The 22,207-nt window shown below is 58.5% G+C and overlaps 1 protein-coding gene and 1 long non-coding RNA gene across 3 annotated transcripts; one reads left to right on the top strand and one right to left on the bottom strand.

Annotated features, from left to right (window-relative positions):
* Positions 1-466: 466 nt before the first annotated feature.
* On the top strand, positions 467-21,420 carry PLLP (plasmolipin). Of its 2 annotated transcripts, none has more exons than XM_014827306.3 (4): positions 467-731; positions 16,985-17,158; positions 19,274-19,396; positions 20,483-21,420. In XM_014827306.3, the coding sequence occupies exons 1-4, from the start codon at positions 597-599 to the stop codon at positions 20,597-20,599; spliced, it is 549 nt and encodes a 182-aa protein (XP_014682792.1). In that variant the 5' UTR covers positions 467-596; the 3' UTR covers positions 20,600-21,420. The 2 variants fall into 2 exon arrangements, with proteins under 2 accessions (XP_014682792.1, XP_014682793.1); XM_014827307.3 differs by lacking the exon at positions 467-731 and adding an exon at positions 1,106-1,414.
* Positions 3,754-6,401, bottom strand: LOC139042329 (uncharacterized). Its single transcript, XR_011498945.1, has 3 exons — positions 6,227-6,401; positions 5,499-5,711; positions 3,754-4,218 (listed from the first exon to the last, which is right to left on the bottom strand). It is a non-coding gene; the product is annotated as an uncharacterized lncRNA (long non-coding RNA).
* Positions 21,421-22,207: the final 787 nt, after the last annotated feature.

Raw genomic sequence — 22,207 nt, 5'->3', positions numbered from 1 at the left:
CGGCACCCAGTTAACCCAGGCCCTCCCCTCCTGGGCGCTCCGTCGGCCCCGACTCCTTAGGAGTCGCTGCACAGAGATGCTGATCCTGCTTGGAGGAGAGACCTCACAGAGGCGCAGGGCCGGCCCAAGGGCACCCAGCACCCTAGAGGCATCCAGGCGAGAGCCGGTAGCGGTCCACGGTGCGAGGGCCAGCAGTTTATCCCGAGGCTGGGAAGCAACCCGCTCCGCGGGTGTGGGGGAAGTCCCAGCAGGCGGCTTTCCCAGGAGGAGAACGGCGCGGCTATCTAGGCGGCTTCCCGCGGAGCCATCTCCCTGGCCGCGCCTCAGTTTCCCCGTCTGGAAAGCGGACGCGCCTTCGAAGGGATGGAGGCTGGCGCGGCGGGCGGCGAGCGGAGGGTTAAAGGGGCGGGGCGGCGGCGAGGGCGGGCCCGGGGTTCCGGCCGCACCTGGCGCACCCGGGCTCCCCCCGCCGCCGCGCGCAGCGCCCGAGCCGCAGCGGGAGCCGGAGCCCGCGGGAGGAGCGGCGCCGGAGCCGGCACCCACGGCGGGAGGGGCGGCGGCGGCCGGAGCGGCCTCGGGAGGCGAGCGGAGCCGCCATGGCCGAGTTCCCGGCGAAAGTGAGCACCAGGACCAGCAGCCCCGCGCAGGGCGCCGGCGCCTCGGTCTCGGCGCTGCGCCCCGACCTGGGCTTCGTGCGCTCCAGCCTCGGGGCGCTCATGCTGCTGCAGCTGGTGAGGGCGCGCGGGGCCGCGGGGCGGGTGGGGGGTCCCGGCCAGGCAGGTGGGATCAGAGACTCCGGGGCTGTGCTCCTCCTTCGCTCCCCAAAGACCCCCAACCCCGGCTCTCACGCGCCCGACGCGCCGCGGCCACCCCGGGGCGCCTCCGGCACGGACGCCCCCCACCCAGATCACCCGGGAACCCTTTCTCCTCGAGACGGCCCAGTTGCCGCCCCTGCGAGCACACGCCCGGTGCTCTCACATTCGGGGCGCCCCCTCTCCAGCGCCCCCTCATCCCCGCCAGGTGGTCACCAGCAGCCACAATCACTGCGCGCGACTCTCTCTCCGTCTCTGTCGGTCTCTCTCTCTTTGCCAGGACTTTGTCCCCAGCCCTCCAGGGGACAAAGCCCCCGGCTCCCAGCGGCTCCGCGTGGCTGCACCCGAGAACCCTGTCCGTCTAGTCGAGAGGGCGCGTCGGTTCCAACACACACCCCGGGGCCGGGCCCTTCTGGCTTCCACTGGGTGACCCGCCGGGTTCCAGCCGGTTTGGCCGGCCCCGCGGGGCCGAGATGCGGCACCCGGCGCTGGGGGAGGGATCTGCGGGGAGCCGGAGGCAAGACTCGTACGTTCCCAGACCCTCCGCAGGCCCCAGCTGAGGCGGACCGATGGGGACACGGCTCTCCCCACACCGGTTTCAGGTCTGGGGTGTTAACCTTCTTCCCATAGTGCGAGACAAGAAGCTGCGTGGCTTCAGATACAAGGGCAGAATTGGACGTGGGTCGGGATCCCTTTTCCTTTAGGGCATCTCTCGCGGTCCCCCTGCCCCAGGGTGCTGGCGAGGCTGCCAGCCTCCCGCGGGAAGGCAGGGTGGTCTGAGACCCGACCTCCCCCTCCCCTGGGTGGGCGCCCGCCTCCTCCTCGGCCGGTGCTCGCTCTCTCGCTGAATTGCTCAACTCTCTTCCTGCGGGCCCCCCACCCCACCCCACCCCAGCCTCAGACTCTCTTGGAGAGGTTTGTTTAAAATGTAGGTTCTTGGTCCCCACCCCCGGAAAAAAATGTGGAATTGGAATTTGAATCTGAGGAAGTGCAGCCCAGAAATCCACATTTTCAACTCCCAGAGTTGTTTTGGAGGTTCGCTGGCGGGGGGGCGGGGCGGGGGCGCGAGGCCCGCCCGAGACCATCTAGAGTTGCCCTGCCGGCCGCTGGGGGCTGGGCTCCCGCGCGAGCCTGTGGGGGTGGCAAGGGGCCGGCCCCAGGGGGTGAAAGGGCGAGCAGAGCGAGCTGCCTCCGGGTCCAGGAGGCTCCGGGAGGACGGGTGCCCGGGACAGTGCAGGGAAGGTGCGGGGAGCAGCCAACAGGCCGGCGGAGCTGGAGCACAGGCTCTTGTTTCTGGGGTGGCCGGACGCCGGGGGCCTGGGTACCTGGGCGAGGCCGGTGTCCTTGTTCTGTCGGCAGCCTGGGGAGGGTTCGGGGCCCTCCGCCCGGCCGGACGCGGGAGGATGCTGAGGGCGGGGTGGACCGGACGCAGCCCCGGCTCCTTCTGCATTCGGACAGTGGGAATTCGAGCGAGAGGAAGGGCCTGCCGGGCTGGCCCCCGCTTCCCCTGGAGGAGGCTGTGTCTCTGGCTGGGGGGCCCGTGGGCTTAGCAGCTCAGTCCTGAGCATCTGGGTCCCACCGCGCACACGGAGACTCTGAGGTCCAGCTAGGACGCGGGACTCACCAGGAGTCCTGTGCTGGCGCACTTAGGTCTCCAGACTCCCGGGCTGGGTGTGAGGGGGTGGCCTGCCTTCGTCCTCCCTGCGGAGCTTTGGGGGGCTGCGGTGGGGGGCGCTGAGGGTCTCCCACCAGAGTCCTGAAGACCTGCCCCTTTTAGCGCCTTCCCCAGTCTGCTGGCGGGGAAGCTGCTTCTCCCGCTGTTTCTCTGGCAACGGACAGTTCCAACTGGGTCTGAGACGGGGGTTCCCAGGCGGCCCCACCACCTGCTGGGAAACCGTAAGAAGTCCCGCCAGCCAGGTACCCACGCGGCTCCGGGCCCTTGACCAAGGCCTTTATAGCCTCCTATTCGTCCCCATTTTACAGGTGAGGAAACTGAGGCTCCGAGGTCCGTTCTTTGTCCAAGATCTCACAGCCCCCCTCCCCAGGGGATCCAAGCCCTGAGTAGTCTGACTTTTCTGGCCCGAGCTCTTAATTAACACACTCAGCTCAGCTCCCGCAGGGCACATGGTCTGGTGCCATGGAGGTAGTGATGGAGGCCCCAGGCCCAGCCCTGCTCTCCAGAAGTTCTTGTCTGTGACGGAAGTGCCCAGAAGAGGCGTTTCCTATGGAGGGATCTGGGAAGGCTGCATGGAGGAGGCAGTAAATGGGAAGATGAAAGCTAATTCTCCATCAGACCCCTCTGTTTCCCAGGATTTGGTGAAGCAGCCCAGATGTGGGGGTGGGGGGAGAAAGGCCCAGCTCCTTGAGAAGGGGATCTGCTCTTTGTCTAGTATTAAATGTGTCCTGAAGAACCAACCTCAGTGGTCAGTGATTTATCACTCCCCCACCCCATCTAGTTCCTTAAAGAACATTAGGTGGGATATGATATTAAGCCACATAAGACAGAATAATTAAAGTAGTATGTTTTTAAAAGTTGGTGGTGTATGTAGGGGGTCGGTGCAGGATTGACTTAAAGAGAGCAAAAAAGAGACCATTGTACCAGGAATTTGTAGCAAGTTTAAGGCTGTTGATTCTTTGTTGAGCTTCCTAGCAGCTGAGGCAAAAAGGGAAACATGATGAATTTATGTGAATAGCTTCTAAAAAAAGAGGCAGGCAAGTTTGATCTAGAAACAACTCTTTGTTTATAAAAACCTGGAATTTTGATGCTGCAGATCTTTGTGTGGCTAGGGAGTGGAGGAATGTTGTGGAAGGTGTGGTTAGCGCATGCTTATAGTGGATCCCAAAGCCTTTATAGAATATCTATAAAGTGAATGCTCTCAAGTGCCCATATGTTTCTTATTTTTTTAATCCTCCCAAGTTCTGGGGAGAAAGATAATCTTACCTGGGTTTACTGAAGAGGCAACAGGCTGAGAGAGGGCAAGGAACTTGTCCAAGGTCACACAGGGTAGAGTGGCAGAGCTGGGATTTGCACACAGATCTGGGAATCCAAAGCCTGGCTCTGGCCATGCTTCCTGTTTTGGTTTGGTTTTGGGTTTTTGGTGGGGAGTAGGAGCCCTAGGGTGCTTTGGAGGCGAAGGAGAAGGATTTCAGGAAGGGAGACTCATCAGGGGCCAGAGACGCTAGAGCAGGCTTCCTGACAGACGCGGCTCTGAAGGGCTTAGTTGTTTGAGAAGGGGCAGTACGGAGGTTCAGAACAGACCCTAGCTTGTGCAAGGGCCCAGCTGTCAGAAGGCGTCCTTGGGGCCAGCCCCGGTGGCCTCGTGGTTAAGTTCAGCACTCTCCGCTTCAGCTTTCCAGCTTTGGTTCCCGGGCAGAGACCTACACCACTCGTCTGTCAGTGGCCGTGCTGTGGAGGAAGATTGGCAGTGGATGTTAGCTCAGGGTGAATCTTCCTCAGCAAAAACAAAAAAACAAAAACCCAAGAAGGCGTCTTGGGGCCCCGGATGTGGAAGCCACACGGATGCCCGTGGCAGTGGGCCGTTTGTGTTTGGCACCTCCTTCTTGTCCTCCTGGGATTGGGGGGGGGGAACACACAATTCCCGGTTTGCAGGTGAATAAGCAGATCAGAAGCGCCACCTGCCGCTAGATCACCGTGAGCCAATGGCCTGGAAGCAGAGCCTTGGGTTCAAGTCCTGGCTCTGCCCCTCCCTGGCTGTGTGATCTTGAGTGGGTTCCTTGACTTCTCTGAGCCGGCTTCCTTGTCCGTGCCGTGGTGATGATGGGACTGTGAGGATGGGGGCAGATATGCTGCACCGGGCGTCACACAGACTGTTGGGAGGAGGGTGTCTGGGAGTCTCAGGGCCATAGACTCTGAGGGCTCTTAGGCTCGCTCCTGGAGGGCCCTTGATCCGTGCTCAACATGAGCTTGCCTGCCTCCAGGGACAGGGAGCTCAGTCCCTCTCCGGGCTGCCTGCTCCGTCCTTGTGCATTTGGGAGTGTTAAAAATTCTTCCTTGGGGCTGGCCCTGTGGTGTAGTGGTTAAGTTTGGGCACTCTGCTTCAGCAGCCTGGGGTTCAGATCCTGGGCACGGACCTAGCACCACTAGTCAAGCCATGATGAGGGGGCATCCCACATAAAATAGAGGAAGATTGGCACATGTGTTAGCTCAGCAGTCATCTTCCTCAAGCAAAAAGAAGAGGATTGGCAACAGATGTTAGCTCAGGGCCAATCTTCCTCACCAAAAAAAAAAAAAAAAAGTTCTTCCTCATGGTGATCCTGGCTCTGTCTTCAGCCCCAGGTCAGCTCCTCCGGGTGGGGGGCAGGGCAGGGCTTGAAAGTCAACTGACCTCCAGGAAGAGCCTGCCTAGATGCGGTGGTTGGGGTCCGAGGGGTGTGAGCAGAGGTTGGTGGCGTTGGGAGTGCAGTGTCGGGGTCTCCCGGGGTTTTCCTAAGCACTGAGGTTTGCGGGTCTGGCTGCCTAGTGCGGCGATCCAGGCCGCATGCGCACCGTCTTCCTCCCGCCCCATACCAGCACCAAGCAGACCAGTGTCTCACGTTGTTGGCTCCGCCCACGCCCGCCGCTGGTTATGACGGGGAGGGTGTGGAATTAATTTTTAGTTACGTAATAAATAGGCGAACACATTCTCCTTAAAAAATGAAAACCTGTTACAGATAAGGCTGGCTCACCTGTCCCTCTTAGGGCACCACTGTTTTGCGGGTTTCCAGTTCTTTTCCTGTGCAGTTTGAAAGATGCTGATAGCTTTATTCTGCATCCTTGGCCTGGCAAGTTGCTTTTCACACACCCAGTGCACCTGCCGTCTTGTGGTGGCACCGAGCCGTGTCTCTCCTCTGTAACTGTCCCAGGGTATCACTGTAGCTCCGCCTCATCTGGCCATTTCTCTGTTGATGGGCCCATTTAAAAAAATTGTTTTATTCTTTAAAAAAATTATATAGATGCACAGCAAAACATTCAAACAGTACACAGGGTTGTTAATGAGAATACAGGCTCTCTCATCCCTGCCGGGCGCCCCGCCGGCCTCGCCCAGCATCCAGGTGAGTCACTGCGCAGTCTGCCCATAACCCGCATCCCCACTTCCGAAGACGCGGGTGCAGCTCGTGCGCGTGCCCCGCCCTGCTTTCTCCAGGGCAGTGCACCCGGGGGTGTCCCGTATGCGCGCGCACGGCGCTGCTCCCATCTTTCCTTAATTTCATATTTCCTTAATTTCTTTAACAGGTGATGTCTATGCAACGCTCAAGAATAAGATAGAGTGGGAAAGAGCACAGTGAGAAATCTCTGTCCCCGTGGTTAGAGTGGACCCCCGCGCCCACGCGTCTCAGGTTCCCGTGCACCATTTTGACTTTCTTTAAGGAGACAGACGCAAATGTGGCTAGATCCCCGCCTCTCCCCATTTTACTCAGGGATGTAGTCTGTCCACGTCCTTCTGTCGCAGCCTGTGGAGCGCCATCACCTCTCTCTAAGGCTCCGGTCCGCTCCCTCGCGCCGCTGGGGGCCGTGTGTGTGGCCCAGCCCTCTGTGGACAGACGCTTGGGGTTTCCACTCTTGCCGCTGTGCACATTATTGTGGTGAACGACCTTGCACAAGCCACTGGGCACTTCTGCGCAGCTCATTTCCAGAAGTGGGCGGGGGTTGGTGATTTTGATAGAGATTGCCAGATGCCCTCCGCAGGGGACACCCCCGTCCCCAGAGAGCCTCCTGGCAGAGTGCCTGTTCCCCGTGGCCTCCCAGCCTGGTGAGCTTTCACACGTGTGTGTGCCCTGGTTGGACAGGCGACAATGGCAGGTCACAGTCGTAGTGTTTTGCATTTCTCTTCTGAGCGCAGTTGACCTTTTAGAAATATGTTTGAGCCATTTGTATCTCCTTGTCTGTTTGTATTTGAGTCGTTGGTCTTTGTCTTATTGATTGCTAGGAGCTCTAGATGATTTGCAAATATTTTTTTCCTAGTTCTGTTTTTGGCTTTGCTCACGGTGGTTTTTTTGACCGCACAGACTTTTGTTTTTATGTTGCTGAATTTCTTGTTGTCTTTCTTTTTCGGTTTTTCTTTGAGGCTTCTTGGAATTAAATCAGAGTTAGGACCTTCCTGTTCCGAGGTGATAAAAACATTCTCCGATGCGGAGCTCGGAAAGAGGAAAGAGTGGTGTCATCGACGGTCTGTCACGCTCCTGAGTGACCACCAGGGGAGACAGCACAGTCTGGTGCTGGCGGCACTCGCATCTTTCCTTTATTTTTAATCAGGAGCTCTGGACCCTGGGAGACAACTAGGATGCATTAACATTGTTATATTTTTGTCATTCTTAATTTTATAGTTAGCTTCTGTTGTGTTAGATAATGCAGGTTTTCCACTTTTTAGTGATTTAAAAGTTTGCTTTTAAAATTATTAACTTAGGGGACGGCCCTGCGGCCTGGCGGTTAAAGTTTCACGTGCTCTGCTTTGGCACCATGGGATCATGGGTTTGGATCCTGGGTGCGGACCTGCACCACTTGTCAGCCATGTTGTGGTGGTGACCCACGTGCAAAAAAAATGGGGAAGACTGGCAGTGGATGGTAGCTCAGGGCGAATCTTCCTCAGGAAAAAAAAAACCCCAAAAAACCTATAAAAAAATAAAGTTGTTAACTTATCTGTGTGATATATAGATATTCATCAGTGAGGACTGGTGGAATAAACAGTGAAACATTTGTGTGACGGCATACTATGCAGTTAGGAAAAAGGTAGTGTCTTACCATCCAAGAAAGCAATAAGGCAGCTCCATGTGTAATGCTGGAGAATCTCCAGGCTGTAGGGTTAAGTGAAAAAAAGAAGAGTGTAAAACGGTGTGTAGAGAATACACGTCACACATACATGTCATTTGTATGGGAGAAATACACACGGGCCATATACAGACGCACCTGTGTGAAGTGTGTGTGTGTGCAGACAGTCTCTGGAGCAACATGTAAGAAACCCGTGTTGCCCCTGGGGAAGAGACTGAGTACCGGGGAGGAGGGAGACACGCTCAAAACACCATTTTGTTACTTAGCATGTCATATATATTGTGTATTTCAAAAATAAATAACCTATCAGGAAATCTTTCAAATAAATGAAAATATTGAGTAAGAAGATAGCACAGGTCGTTTGTGGGTATGGCACTAGAAGGCCCCTCAGGCCCAGAGAGGGGAAGGCACTTTCCCAGGATCACCCAGCAGCAAGCAATAGCCTTGAATTCAGTGTTTCTGGTTGGGTGGCCTCGGGTGGTTTTCTTAGCCATCTGTAAGTGGGAAGAGGACGTGTCCCTCGGCAGGGGCTGGCAGGGGCCGACAGGTAAGGGCCGAGAAGCCGTGCACGGTGGTGGATGGTTGCTGTTTCTGTGTGAGTGGCAGGGCCAGGCGCTGGTCTCTCCTTGTCAGCTGGTGAGTTGTTTGTGATGGGACTCGGTGAGGACCAGGCCCTGTGGTCCCGCTTGTGGAGATGGTCTGAGAGAGCGGCAGGGGTCCCGCCCCAGTCCCCGTGGTAACTTGGACCTGCTTGTAGGGGCAGAGCAGATTTGTCTGGCAGCACTGTGAGCCCAGCCCTGGATATTAATGGCCCTCTGCTGTTGGGCTGGGTTGGCTCGTCCTGTTTGCCCAAGGGGGAGAGGCCAGGGTGGCAGCCCGGAGTCCCACAGAGAGGTGAGGGCAGGAAGGCAAGGGCCGAAGGTCAGGCAGGACCCAGTGGACGAGCTGCTGGGGAACAGTCTTGGGCCTGTTCTGGAACATTCCACCTTCAATTGGAGTTTGCGGGGGTCAGACACCAGATGATCTGCCACCCTGTATGAGGTTAGCCAGATGGGGTCACCCCCCCCATCCTTGAAGTTAAGATGGGGCAGGGCTTGCTCAAGGTCACCCAGAACGTTGGTGCCAGAGTCGGGACTGGAGCCAGTGTCTGAGGAGAGAGGTCCAGGGAAGAAGGAGGACCCCCCAGGCTGTTCCCTCCCACTGCGGCCCGACAGGTGGAGAGGCCAGGCCGCACGGGGCTGACGACGTTCCATGCGCTCCCAGCAGCCGCTCTCTCTGGTGGGCCGGTGACAGGAGGGGTCCTGCCTGAGGTGCTGGCTCCCCTGGGTGCTGGGAGCCGAGGCTTCTGTCATCTCCTCTGCCCGGGGCTGCAGGTCTGCCCCTGCCGCTTCTTGGCTCTGGCCTCCAGGGCAGTGGTGCGCCCTCCAAACTAATTAGTCTCCAGGGGAGTGTCCCCACCTCCTCTGGGCATCTCCATCTCCTGGACCACAGACCTGTCCGGGCACCACCCCTCACGACACATGACCTTGGGCCAGGTCCAGATCTTCCAAGAGCTTGGTCTCATCTGTGAAATGGGCCCAGTGCTTTACTGGAGAGAGAGTTGGGCTCTGCTGGAGTGAAGCCCTGCCGGGGGCCTGGCCGGGTGAGCACGGGGGGCCCGGTAGGGTGAGGAGGAGGCCGGTGGGGCTAGCGAGGGGGGCCCTGTGGGGTGAGGTGGGGCCCAGTGGGGCTAGTGAGGGGGGCCTGGTGGGCAAGTGAGGGGGCTGCCGTTGGACTTGACCTGGAGCCTTCTTGGGAAAGTTGTGTGTGGCTGTAAGGGTCTTAGGTCGGGAAGGCACGGGTGGGCTTTCTGGGGTGGGCCAGGAGACCCCCAAGGGAGGCGCTGGGGGACAGTGGGCAGGCAGGCAGGCAGGGCCTAAACGTCTGGAACCTCACCGAGGAGCACTGCTGCTTGCTCTGGGAGCCCAGGAAGAAGCTGGGGATGTGACTGAAGGGGCCTCCGCCCACGTTCGCGTAGCTGGGGGCCCTCTGTCCAGGGATCTGCTTGGTGTCTGGCCCCAGAGTGCGGAGTGGGAGCAGGGGTGAGGGGAGGCAGGAGCGGTGTGAGCTTCATGCTAGGAAGATATTTCTAAACCCTGAGGGAGACCACAGAGGCACAGTGGCGGCAGTGGGCTCCTTGACATGTCGGGTGCACACAGGGGTGGAGGGCCTGTTGGGGGCTCTGGGGGGGGGGGGGGGCTGGGCCATGGGGGCAGGTGTGCAGAAATCTTTCCTTCTCCGGGATTTAAAAATCACAGTTCTGAGACTCAGAACTCGGGATTAACGAGTAATGTGATCAAGGCCACATTTGGAAAGCCCTGGAGGGGACCCAGGCCCTGAGCCCGTGTCCCCATCGTCACCCACCTGCCTGCAACAGCCCAGGCGGGACCCTGTGCGGGTGCGTGCACCTGTGCACGGAGCCTGGCCGCTGCCTCCCTGCCTGCCTGGCACCGAGCGGCCCCCAGGAGGTTTATTCAGTGAGCAGGTGACTCGATTTGGGAGCCCACAGGCCTGCTTTTCAGATAACAAAAGGGAGGCTCAAGGGGTTAAATGCCACCCAGACCAGGTCAGTTCGCCCCGCTGGGCTCTGAATCTGCTCTCACGCCTCCTGCTGAATGGGGTGTGGCGGCCCCAGGATTCTTGAACGCTCCGCGTGTGCAGCGCGGGGATTCCAAGGAGCCTCCCCCAGCCCGGCCCTGCACGGGGAGGGCGGGTGTGTGGGGTTGTTGTGGCCAGGCAGGCGCCCGGAGCCTCTGTCCGTTGTGCCTTTGTCTCCTGTGACACAATGGGTGGCTTTTTGTCCCCATAAAGTCCCTTTCAGTGTAGGGAGAAGGGCCAGGGCGGGGTGGAGGCTGGGCCTGGCCAGGCCAAGTTCTGAGTGTCCTCAGCTGCCCAGATGTGTCCCTGCGAGGGGCAACCCTGGGAAGGGTTCGTGTCATCCCCCCGGCCTCAGTTTCCTGGATGGTGCAGTGGGGAGAAGGGGCTCCTGGGGGCTCTGCCCTCGCCTTGCTTCGAAAACATTTGGTTTCCTTCCCAGCGTTGAAAAAGCTGAAGATTTCACATAGAAACTTAGACTTTTAGTGTCTCTTGAGAAATTGCAAGTTCTGGCCACCCCAGGCCTGCATTTCCCCAGACGCCAGCTCCACGGAGACCCCCGGCCCACCTCCGTCATTCCTGTGACCTGCCTGCCTTGGCAGCTCCTGAGGTTGAGACCCCGGTGTGTCCCCCAGGCTCCAAGGAGCTGCCCGTCCCGCGGCTCCCTGGCTCTGGGGTTTGCTCCCCCCCCCCCCGCCCACACCTGTCTGTCCACCCTCAGAGCCGCTCACCACAGCTATAGCTGCTAACTTCTCCTTCCCATCGCTTTACCTGCACCACACACCTGTAAGGTGACCTGGATGGGTGTCCCTGCCCCACCCTCTCACGTGTCAGATAGAGAAACAGACCAGAGAGGTCGGTGACTCTCCCAAGGTCACTCAGTAAACTCCTACAAGGCTCTGACCCCGCCCAGGGAGTGTAGAGGACCCAAAGGAGAACTGGGGTGAGCATCTTCAGCCAGGAGAGGAGGTAGCCTGGCGTTCAGAGGTTGGGGGAGGCCCCCAGGGCAAGGGAGCCAGGGCTCTGCCTCTGGCCCCTGGGGAGGCCTGCCTCGGGGAGCGCCGGATCTCAGGCTGAGGGGGCCTTCAGGACACTGAGTGCAACCTCCGGGCTCCCGCTGGACCAAGGGGAAGACAGGTCTGCGGGGGCGGAGGTCCTGCCCAGGCTGTGTGAGCAGAGCAGTGCAGCTCCAGGCAGCTCCAGGGCCGGGCGGGCTGGACTGCTGCCTTATCTGAAAGCTGGGTGGGGCCCTTATCTGAGGCGCAGGGCCTGGTGCGTCAGCGTAGACCCGTTCTTTATCTCACCAGGCCTCATGCCCCTGGGAAGCACACATGCTGTTACCACCTGAGGAAGCCAGGCAGAGAGTGGACCGGAAAACCCACATTCTAACTTCAGAGTGACGATGACAGGAGAACCTGCATTGAGGGTGAAGCCTGTGTTAGGTGTTGCTCTGAGTACCTTACATATATGACTTCATTTACATCTCAGAACTACCCTATGAGGTAGGCATGTTTTAAAGATGAGGGCACTGGGGCACAGAGAGGTTCAGCAACTTGCCTGAGGTCACACAGCTAGTAAGTTGGCAAGGAGCTGACCCCAGGGAGTTAAGAGGCCAAGCTTCCATCAGAGCTGATGCCAACATCACACAGTTAAATCAGATCATGACATCCATCTGCAGATTCCGAGAGGAGTTGAGAGAGAGTATTAGTTTGCTAGAGGGGCCATAACAAAACACCACAACCTGAGGGTGCTTAAAAGCACAGAAATTGACTGTCTCAGCGTTCTGGAGGCTGGAAGTCCAAGACCAGCAGGGTTGGTTCCTCCTGGAGACTCTGAAGGGGAATCTGTTCCAGGCCGCTCTCCTTGGCTTGGAGACACATCACTCCTATCTCTGCCTCCATCTTCACACAGCGTTCTCCCTTTGTGTCTCTCTGTGTCCAATTTCCCTCTTATAAGAACACCAGTCACTGGATTAGGGCCCACCACTATTGAGGAATGCCTTTCTGTATGGTCTTTGTGACACATCTCTTTCTTCTCTGGTCCTACAGGTGATTTTAACAAAAATAGCTGTTATTCAGTTGTTTAGAAATTCTTCTGGAGGTGCAAAGGTCCTGGGGCATACGTGAATGTGTCCTTGACAGTCCTCATTTAAAGAGAAAATCCCTAATGCAAAATCTATACGTTTTCAGAAAAAAAAGGTCCTGCACCTTCGAGATTTCTAGACAATTCTCTTTGTTTATCTGTAGCACTTGCCTGAGGAGGCCTCAGAAAGTTTAGAAGGAGTGAGGGTTTGGTTCTGTGTATGTGTGTCTTTAAGGGTAAGACACACAGATGTCTGTGTGGACACCAACAGAGAAACGGGACAGGTGAACTGTCGGCAGGGGACGGACCCAGATGTCAAGGCGGAGCTCTGCTATTCCCACACGGCTCCCCTTCCGCCCCTCCCGCCCTCCTCCGTCCTTGCTCTCCTGTTGATGCGGGGTCGGTGAGCCGAGGAGTCGAAAGAAAGATTTCTTGGACTCTCAAGATCTGGTAGTAGTGCTCTTTTATTTAGAGAATAGTGTGGAATAGCATGGGGACAGGACCCACGGGCAGTCAGAGCTGCTGCTGCTGCTTCTGCTGCAAACATGAGAGGAGTGTAAGGCTAAATTTAAGGCATAGGTATGTGAGCCATCTCTTTACAAGACAAAGGAAAGAACATGAAAAAAAGTTAAAATGGTATCAGTGCAGGTGGGGTCTGGCTATTGGGTGATCCCATGCCTTTTAGATAAGAATCAAATCGGATTAAGTAAAGGTCAGAAGCCACCACCCTAAATCAGTTGCATGAGATTGCCAGACAGAAACCAACTTAAGTTCTTGCCTTCCCCATTAAGAGTTTCTAGAGACAAGGTCATCTCCCTTCTTTCACAAATGCAAATGTCTCTCAAAGGACAAGCAAATTCCAGTCCTTGGAGCCTGCCTCTCATCTGCAGTTTAAAATTAACCGGCCTAAAATAATTCTCATCACTGTCACCTTCCAGGGAGATCTGTCTTGGCCTCTTTCTAACACTGCAAGTGTCCCCACTGCCCGTCGTCTTCACCCCCGTCTCGGCTGGGGGAGCGGGTGCCGGGACCAGGGCTTCCGTGGGCTCGGCCCTCACCGCCGTCGGTGCTCGTGCTCGGAGCTGCTGCTGAACGGCTGAGCCCAGAGGGGCAGCTGCCGAGGCCTGTGCTCAGGGCGGGGGAGCTGGAGCTGTGGGGCGACTGTCCTGGGCAAGCCCTGGAGGCAGGTGGCAGGCGGGCCCTCCCCTTCAGTGTCCCCCTTCCTCTGGACAGTGCGGTTCACCGTTCTACACGGGACCGTAAGACAAGTCCTCGGGCCCCGTCTTCCGGGTCCACAGCAGGAGGGAGGGGTCAGCGGCTCCTGCAGCTTCTGGAGATGAGCCTGGGCCCGGCCTCCCCTGCAGGGCCACCCAGACCAGCAAGTGTGGGGTGCCCTGTCCTGAGTAGGGTCTCCCTGGGGCCCTGGGCTGGGGCACTCCCTTCAGATTCTTGGGGCTAGGAGGGAGGGGATGGGGAAAAACCAGTCGGGCTGGTTCCCATGGAGGAACGGGCCTTCCTTGCTCCAGCTCCCTGGGCTCGGGGCCAGGGCGGCAAAGCCAGGAGGAGCGCTGGACATTCCTGCGGCTTATCCGGCAGCTCCATCGCCCAGAGGCTGCGCCTGCTCATCCGGAAACCAGGGCTGGGCTGGAGGGTAGGGCAGGCACGTGAGAGCCCGGTGCCAGCTGGGCCTGGCCCTTGGTGCCAGCCGAAGTGTCCTCGTTCTGTGCACATGCTAAGCAGCTCCCAGGTTCCAGAGAAGGACAGGTCCAGGTTCAAGTCCTGCCCTGCCCTTTACCCACTGGTGACCCCGCGCTCATTGCCCTCTGAGCTTCTGTTTGGAAAGTGGGGATAATAAATAGTGATGACTGATGAGAGGGTGATGGGGGAATCAATGACAGAAAAGGGGGGCGCTTGCCTGAGGTCTGGGGCAGAGAGAGCCGGAGGGTCAGGTGGTGTCTGTGACCAAGTCTGTGAGTAATGATACTGATAATTGACAGGCGTCCGTTAGTGTAAACCCGAATTGGTCTTCTCTTGATTTTCAGTTCACAGAGTTTTCTAATTGCTTTCGGATAGTTGGAAGCAGGCCGCAGGATGGTGAGGAGGCCCTTCAGGACCTTGCTTTACATGACAAGAGGATTGTCCCTGACGTGCCCCTCCCTGCTGGGAGGGAGCTGCCGCTGCTGCTTGGGGGCTGCTTGTTCTCCTGCACCCAGCTGCGGGGGCTCGGCCCCCACGTGTCCATGTCAGGCAGGGGTCTGTCCTAAGGATGGTGGTAGACGTGTGTGGGGGCTGTGCGGAGACACCCTGGCTCCAGGTCCTCACTGGTAAGGTAAGGGCTCTGTCCCCAGCCTGTGTGACTGTCCCCAAGGCCCTGCCACCTGTCCCACCGTCCTCGCCCGCAAGTGGGCCCCACGGGCCGCCACCAGCCTCACTGCAGTGGTTGCAGGAGAGCACAGAGGCGGTAGCTGAGGCTGGCAGGGCGCAGCGCGGGATCCCTGGGGACTCGCGGCCCGGTAGGGAGGAGGCGTGCTGAGCTCAGGAGAGAAGGGGGGCCTTCCTCGGCTCCCCGTACCCCCCACGTCCTGGGCTGACACCTTTCCCTGGGTGGAGGGAGGTTCCCCGATGCACACCTGCCTCCTCTGTAGTACACAGCACTGTGCAGGGCACATCTCCCACCCCTATTCCATGGAAACCGAGGCCCGTTAGCTCCGGAGCACGTGTTCATTGGGCAGCCACCATGTTAAGCCCTGTTGCCACTGGAGACACGACAGTGACGGAAGCAGGATTCCCCCGGGCCTGCGTTCTGGCGGGTGGACTGGAATCGCCCAGATGAGCCGCACAGGCGGGAAGGTGCTCGCCCAGTGTGCCCCCTCAGCACGGGCAGGATCGAAGCCCAGCGCTTGACGCCCGACCCAGGGCGCCGCCTCCCCATCCCAGTGGTGCTGTGGGAAGAGAAGCCGTCACACCCAGCCTCCTGTCGGGAGCGGCAGGAAGAGGAGAAAGGGAAGTCGTTGTTGGAGGGACTGGCTCTACCCGCTCAGCTCAGGTCATTCCTGGCCTGACCCCGCGAGTGCTGGGGGATTGGTACAGAAACTTCCCTGTTGGTTCTTGGCAGAGGTGCCCTGGGGTGGGGGGTGCCCAGCAGGCACCTGGCTCTGGCTGTGCTCCGGGGTCAGCGCAAGCTCTCTGGTGTCTGGTCTAGGAGCTTGCGGCCACGGGGACTTTTTGTCCCCAAACCCAGCAGCCAGAGGTGGGTCTCGCTCCTGAGCTGCATCTCTGCGATCCGACTGGTGATTGGCTCGACCTTGGGCTGGGGGCAAAGGCACTGTGAGCCTTGGTGCCACGTGCCTGGATGTGGGGCACACTCTCTGTGCGCCTTCGTCAGCAAAAGAGCCTTTCTCCAAAGCCGCATAGTGGGCCAAAGACTGTCCTTCCCCTTGCTGGTCAGACCCGAGTCACACCCAGCTGGCCAGGAATTCCAGAGCCTGCCCTTGTGGAGCCCAGGGGCTCAGCCAGCGAGGAGAGGCTAGGGGAGATGCCGGAAGCATGGGAGGTGGCGCTGGTGGGCTTCCCCTGAGCTCTGTGGGCCCCGCCTCAGAGCGGACCCTCTGCTGGGCCCCACCCTGCCGAGTTCCTGCAAGTGGCCCCATGAGGGCAGTCGGCCAGGCCAACCTGTTCCCGTAGAATTTCCTGTGGCCCTGAGGGCTGGGGTGGGCTCAGCGCATCCAGCTGGGAATAATAAAACAATACTTGTTGTGTGTACTCATTTACGTACGTGAACTCGTGGGTCCTCGACGTAACCCTATGTGGTATGTATGGTCATTGTACTCATTTTACAGATGAGGTGACCAAAGCACAGAGAGGTTGCAAACTGGCCGAAGGTCACACAGCTGCTCAGGGGAGTGGGGTTTAAAACCAGGCGGTCGGCTCCAGAGTCCGTGCTGTTAGCCACTACACACACTGAGGGATGTCAGGGCCCACTGTGCCACGTGGGAACCATGTGACAGGTCCCTTGGCTTCCCTGAGGGAAGAAGAAGGTGGTCTTCCCTGGGTTTCACCTGTAAGGCAGGGATGGTAATACCTGTATAGAGGGGCAGGTGGGAGAGTCAGAGAAGGTGGGTAGAGAGGGCTTGGTGGGGGCCAGGTGGAGGTCACCCAGAGGCCCGGGGGTGGGGGGAGGATACACACGGTTCTTTTTCCCACCTCTGGGACTCTGTGACTATGTCCGTCTCTCAGGGTGTGCTGGGGGCTTCATCTTTCACCAGCTTCTACTAAGCCCCTGGCGCGGTCTGGGTCCTGTGCTGGGTGCTGGGTGCTGGGTGCTGCGACGCAGCTCTGAGCGAGGCCGTCATCGTCCTGCCCTGGGGAGCTCAGAGTCTGGGGAAGGAGACAGAATTATGGTCCTGGGTGGTGGGTGCCTGGGGAGCCGTGTGACCACAGAAGAGGGTTCTGGAACCCAGCCTGGAGGAGCGGGGGAGCATGTAGCATTTCAGCTGAGACCTGAAAGAGGAGTACGAGTTAGCAGGCAAGCCTGGTGTACAGTGGTATACAGTAGGAGCCAAATAAATATTTCTTGGCTCATGAGAAGTGTGTCCTGCAGAGGGAGCGCCATGGCAGAGGCCTCTGGCCTGTGGCCTCCAGCTGGAGTGGGGGGCTCTGGGGGACTCTGGCCCTGTCTCGCCCCCTCCAGGTGCTGGGGCTGCTGGTGTGGGCCCTGATTGCTGACACCCCGTACCACCTGTACCCGGCCTACGGCTGGGTGATGTTCGTCGCTGTCTTCCTCTGGCTGGTGACAATCGTCGTCTTCATCCTCTACCTGTTTCAGCTGCACATGAAGTTGCATATGGTGCCCTGGCCGCTGGTGGTGAGTCTGGGTGGGGACACTGGGGGGCTCTAGGCTCACCCCTCTGCCTCTGGGAGGAGCTGTGGCGGCCCACTCTGCCCTTCCCTAAGTGAGCGGGGGCGGGGGCTTGGCAGAGCCGGCTCAGGGAGGGAGCCTTAATGGAGCCCCGTGATCCAGGGAGGGCACGGCCTCACTTGTTCCAGGGGAGGGAGTAGAAGTGGGGGGCTGTTGAATGGAGAGGCTGGAGGCCATTTGGAATCTCGGAAATATTTTTCCTTTCGGGGGCTCTCAGAATTTGGACCCGTGTTGCAGGGTCTGCAGACCCAGAGGCTGGGCTGAACTGTCGGGAGGTACCCGGCCAGCCCAGCACCTGCAGGCTGGGCTCCCTGCTGTCCATCTGGCTGCCTCCAGGGTGAGGCCCCTGCGGCCAGGGTGGCCCAGATCAGCCTCCTCCGGCCCGGGGCTGAGAGCACCCTTAGGACGTACCCTGGCCAGATGCAGAGAAAACTGCTGGGGTTTTATTCTGTGACCCGGAAAACCCCTGCAGCTGGGCCTGTGGCTTTCAGCGAGCTGGGAGGCGAGAGAGGCACATGATTTTTAAGACAAGCAAGCCTGGGACTGGGCAGCATTGTGTGGAATTCAATGACTTTTTAAGCTGAGGAAACGTGAGTCACCCTCGAGACAGAGGCGGCTTGTTAGATCTTGACATCACTGGCTGGAGCCAGGCAGCCTTTGCGGCGGGCGCCGGGCTTGCAGGCAGGATCTTGGGGCGAGGAGGGGCCGCCTGACTTCCTGGCTCGGGGTCCAGCCCTGCCCCTGTCCCGGGAGCTTCAAAGAAAGCTCTCCGGAGATGGAGGGGACACTGTGTGTCTTAGCACAGATTCGGGGCTCCAGCCACAGCTGGCGCTGAAAGGAGGCGCGTTCCCCAGGCCGTGAAGGCAGGGCGGCGGCTCCTACACTCCTGGACCCTCAACAGACGGGGCAGGCTGGATTAGGATTGCCACACTGGGGATTGGGCCAGGGGCTGAGCCCCTACAGGGCCCAGTGGGTCAGGAGGCGTTCTCGAGAGAGCAGCACCCATCTGTCCCCAGAGGGCTGCCTCTGCTCAGCTCCACCAGGTGTTCGTAGGAATGCAGGCCCCTTGGTGCCAGATCTTGATATAAGATTGAAAGTTTTATGGGAAATTTGCAGGTTTTCACATGAAATCTACCTTGAGAATCTTGGTTAAAAAAAACACAAAACACTATTGGGGGCTGGTCCAGTGCCGCAGCGGTTAAGTTCACCCGCTCTGCTTTGGCGGCCTGGGATTCACTGGTTTGGATCCCAGGCGGACCTATGGCCTGCTTGGCAAGCCATGCTGTGGTGGCATCCCACATATAAAGTAGAGGAAGATGGGCACCGCCGATGTTGACTCAGGGCTAATCTTCCTCAAAAAAAAAAATCTATGGGACAAACCAAACATGCCTGAGGGTCACCAGTTTGCAGTCTGTGCTAAGACTGTTAACTGGCTTCAGGGGCCAAGCATTGGGGAAATGGGACCCGGGCCTGGCCATCGGCTGAGGGCCTTTCCTGCCAGTCTGGCTCGGGATCCTGCTGGTCCTTCCCCTGGCGTTTGATGTGGAGCCTTGAGCCTAAGATGTGGCCAAAAGGCAGACACAATTCCTCATCCTGGGGGCAGAGATTGTAAGGCACCCCCAGGGCCAGCCCCAGAGCCAAGGCCTGCCGTGGCAACAGTGGGGGCTGGGCTTGGCCCTGAGCCACGGTGGCCGGGTGGCCCAGAGTTCTCTAGCTGGAGCACTGGGAGGTGGGCTTGGTTCAGCCTCTTGCCTTCGAGTGCAGGTTTTGCCTCGTGGGCCTGCCGCTGCCTGGACCAGATCCCTTCAGGCCTTCCCATCGTTTCCCTCCCCCTCAGCCTTTGGTGTCTTTATGCTCCCAGCTCAGATGGCCTCGGGCTGGCCCGGTGTGGACTGTTGCCTCTCCGGGCCCTTTCAGTGGCAAAGACGCTGAGTGTCTTCATCCCCATCCTGGAGCCCCAGCCGCGGTTCTGGCTCCTAAAGGGGTGTGCCGGTGGGAACCGGGAGGTCCACTCGGAGGAAGAGGCTCCCGTCGTAAGTCTGTGTCCTCCCTCACCCCCAGTTAATGATATTCAACGTGGGCGCCACGGTTCTCTACATCACGGCCTTCATCACCTGCTCGGCTGTGGTCGACCTGACCTCCCTGAAGGGCACCCGGCCGTACAACCAGCGGGCAGCCGCCTCGGTGAGTAGGGGCCCTGGGGCGCCCGCACCAGTCACAGGGGTGACGGGCCAAACCAAGGGCTGTGCCCCTGGACTCCCGCTGCACCCCGGTCCGAGGCCAGGCACCTGCCACCTCCCCAGTGACCATCCTGACCCTCAGTGCATCTCGGGAGCCGAGCTCTCAGTCTTCCATAGTTCACAGGAAACCCTGAGGAACCAGAATGCTTGGGAAATACTTTGTGGTAGTGACTGGAAGTTTGGGGCTAACTGTTGAACTTGACTGTGAATCAGCTGTGACACACTGAGTTAGGGTCATACACCCCCTTGGAGAATGTTAAAAACTACCAGACGCACCCCCCCACCCCCAGCCGCCCAGCAACCCCGCCTTGAAGAAGGCACATGCAAAACCTTTTGGTTTAAACCATTCTGGGGGATTTACAACTTGGGCTCCAGGTCAAGTCGCCAGTGACGTCACAGCAGTCCCCCCATGCCTGTCAGACCTCACTCCACCAGGGCCCACAGACAGTTCCTCACAGGGTCCTCTGACTCCCCGAATGGGGACGACGGGGACTACCAGCCCCTTTTGACAGACAAGGAAACTGAGGCTCAGAGAGGTGGAGTAACCCTCGGATGAGTCCAGGCTGGGGCAGGGTGCAGACCATGGCTTTGAAATCAGCGGACTCGGTCACCGGGCTAGGGACACAGAGCTTCCAAGTGCAGCCCGGGTTCCAGTGGAGGGCACCTATGAACTGACCCCAGAAAATTCCTGGGTGACTTCTGAATGTTGCCTTTTTAAAACTAAATCCCTGGTATGTGTCTGACGGTGCTCCCATGCCTGGGTCGCTCTTGGCTCATTGTCCACTTGCCCTTGTCATCATTGGACATTCCTTGCCTGTGTGCTTAATGGTTTCCCGACAAGAATGTAACGTCAGCCAGCTACCCACAGCTGTTCACGCGTGGACGGCTCAGCAGGATGCTGCGGCTGCCAGAGCTGCTGTTCCGGTTGACTAGGGCCCGTCACTCAGGCCTCACGGCTGGCGCCTGTGTCTCGGTCCCCGTTCAGGGCCCTGCTGCAGAGGACTCAGCCCTGTCTTCTCCCCTCTTTCAGTTCTTTGCGTGTTTAGTGATGATCGCCTACGGAGCGAGCGCCTTCTTCAGCTTCCAGGCCTGGCGGGGAGTGGGCAGCAACGCGGCCACCAGTCAGATGGCTGGCGGCTACGCCTAGACGCCAGTGCCACGGCCCACCTTGGGGCTGAAGGCTGCAGCTGGGTCACCATGCAGGGTGGCCCGCAAGCCTGAGGCCTGAGCTCTGCGTGGATCAGCCTGGAAGGGCCTACACTGGCTCCTCTGCTCGTCACTCGGGCTCGCCTGACACTCCTAAGGCACTGGGATCCCTCCTCTGGTTTGGCCCAAGTCGGCACGCATGCGGACCGGAGAGAGTCTGACAGCTGAGACCCCTCCTCCCCATCCCCCTCATTCAGCAGGTGACGGGGGACACGGGGCTCCCAGTCTCCGCTTTGTCTTTAGAGGACTCTAGAGCCCAGGCTGGGGCCCAGCCTTCTCCCCAGCACTAAATGCACTAACAAGGACTCCAGACCTGCCGCCCCTCACCCACCACAGAATACACCTAACAAGCAACGTGTATTTCTCCCAGTCTTTGTTCTGGGAGAGCTGAGCAAGCTCACGAAACCCTTCTGATTCCTTACAACACGGTTCTGCCCCGACACCCACCCAAGCCATGTCTGTGTAGAGACACTTGTAGAAAGAGTGTTATGCTTCCCAACAGCATGGTCTTCCTTTCCTGCATTTCAAATGTACCAGTTACTTAAAGCAAATGGGTTCTAAGCGACGTCTCAGTGATGTTCACCCGTCCAGGCGTTCCGCCCTTTCCCAGCCCCGGCTGTAACATTCCCTTTGGGACAGCTGCCAACTGCTCCCCGAGGCCGTTGATGAGGCACACGGGACACGAGGGAGGGAGGGACTCAAGACCTCGCCCGGTGACTTGCCATGTGCTTGGTGGTGACTTTGTTGTTTTTGTTTTTTTTTTACAAAAATAAAGATGGAAGAACTTATTTGGAAAAGATGTTGGGGAATCACAGTTGTAGATGCTAATCAACTCCAGGCAGCCATGGGGAGGACGCTACAAAGGTTCCCAAAAGCCCACTGTAGAGGGCGGTTCCAGCTCTGGAGCGCTCGGCGCCCCCAGCCGCTCCGGTGGCCTGAGGCAGGCCGACCAGCCGTCTGTCCTGGTGCACACACTAGCATCCTGGCGGTAGGTAAGTCAGGGCACCCTGCTGAACTTAAGACTGCCGTACTGTCGGCGACCTTGGAAGTCTGAAGTTCAGAGATCGTGTGACCAGTCCCTGGCCACGCGAGATGTGCAGAGTGGCAGGGCCGAGTCCGCCTGAGCCGAGTGTCCACTGCCACAGAGCAGCGTGCTCTGAAGAACAAGCCACAGGCACTCCTACACTCCCCTTGGTCCTTTTTTGAAAAACTGAGAACAACTGAAACGTAACTGGATTCAAACAGTTTGGATGAGCTACACCCTTCAAGAGGGATGGGGATGAGTCAGGTACCCATGTTCTGGTTTATGCCTGTCATTGGGTGCAAACACCAATAGCATCCCTTTTTACTGTCAAGTGTCTCAGAGTTTGAATAATAAATTAGTCATTTGAGGATGAAGCCATAAGAAAAGAGTTTAGTTTTAAGGAAGATCAACCCATTTTCTTTTGCGGCTCAAGAGAAAACAAAATCCTAGGCAGGTCTTACCAGGTTTCTGACCCTAAAACACGGCCTATTTCGGCGGAGATGTTTGTGTGCTTAGTCAAACTAC

This window comes from Equus asinus, chromosome 28, assembly GCF_041296235.1.
Source record: "Equus asinus isolate D_3611 breed Donkey chromosome 28, EquAss-T2T_v2, whole genome shotgun sequence".
Lineage (NCBI taxonomy): Eukaryota > Metazoa > Chordata > Mammalia > Perissodactyla > Equidae > Equus > Equus asinus.
Note: the sequence above shows the minus strand (reverse complement) of the source record. Positions and strands in the feature narration are given on the sequence as shown.

Excerpts from the sequence above, each read along its gene's own strand:
- PLLP (XM_014827306.3), top strand. The coding sequence starts at position 597 with ATGGCCGAGTTCCCGGCGAAAGTGAGCACCAGGACCAGCAGCCCCGCG. Across the intron at positions 17,159-19,273 it reads TGGTGCCCTGGCCGCTGGTG|TTAATGATATTCAACGTGGG; the intron begins GTGAGTCTGGGT and ends CCTCACCCCCAG. Across the intron at positions 19,397-20,482 it reads ACCAGCGGGCAGCCGCCTCG|TTCTTTGCGTGTTTAGTGAT; the intron begins GTGAGTAGGGGC and ends CCCCTCTTTCAG.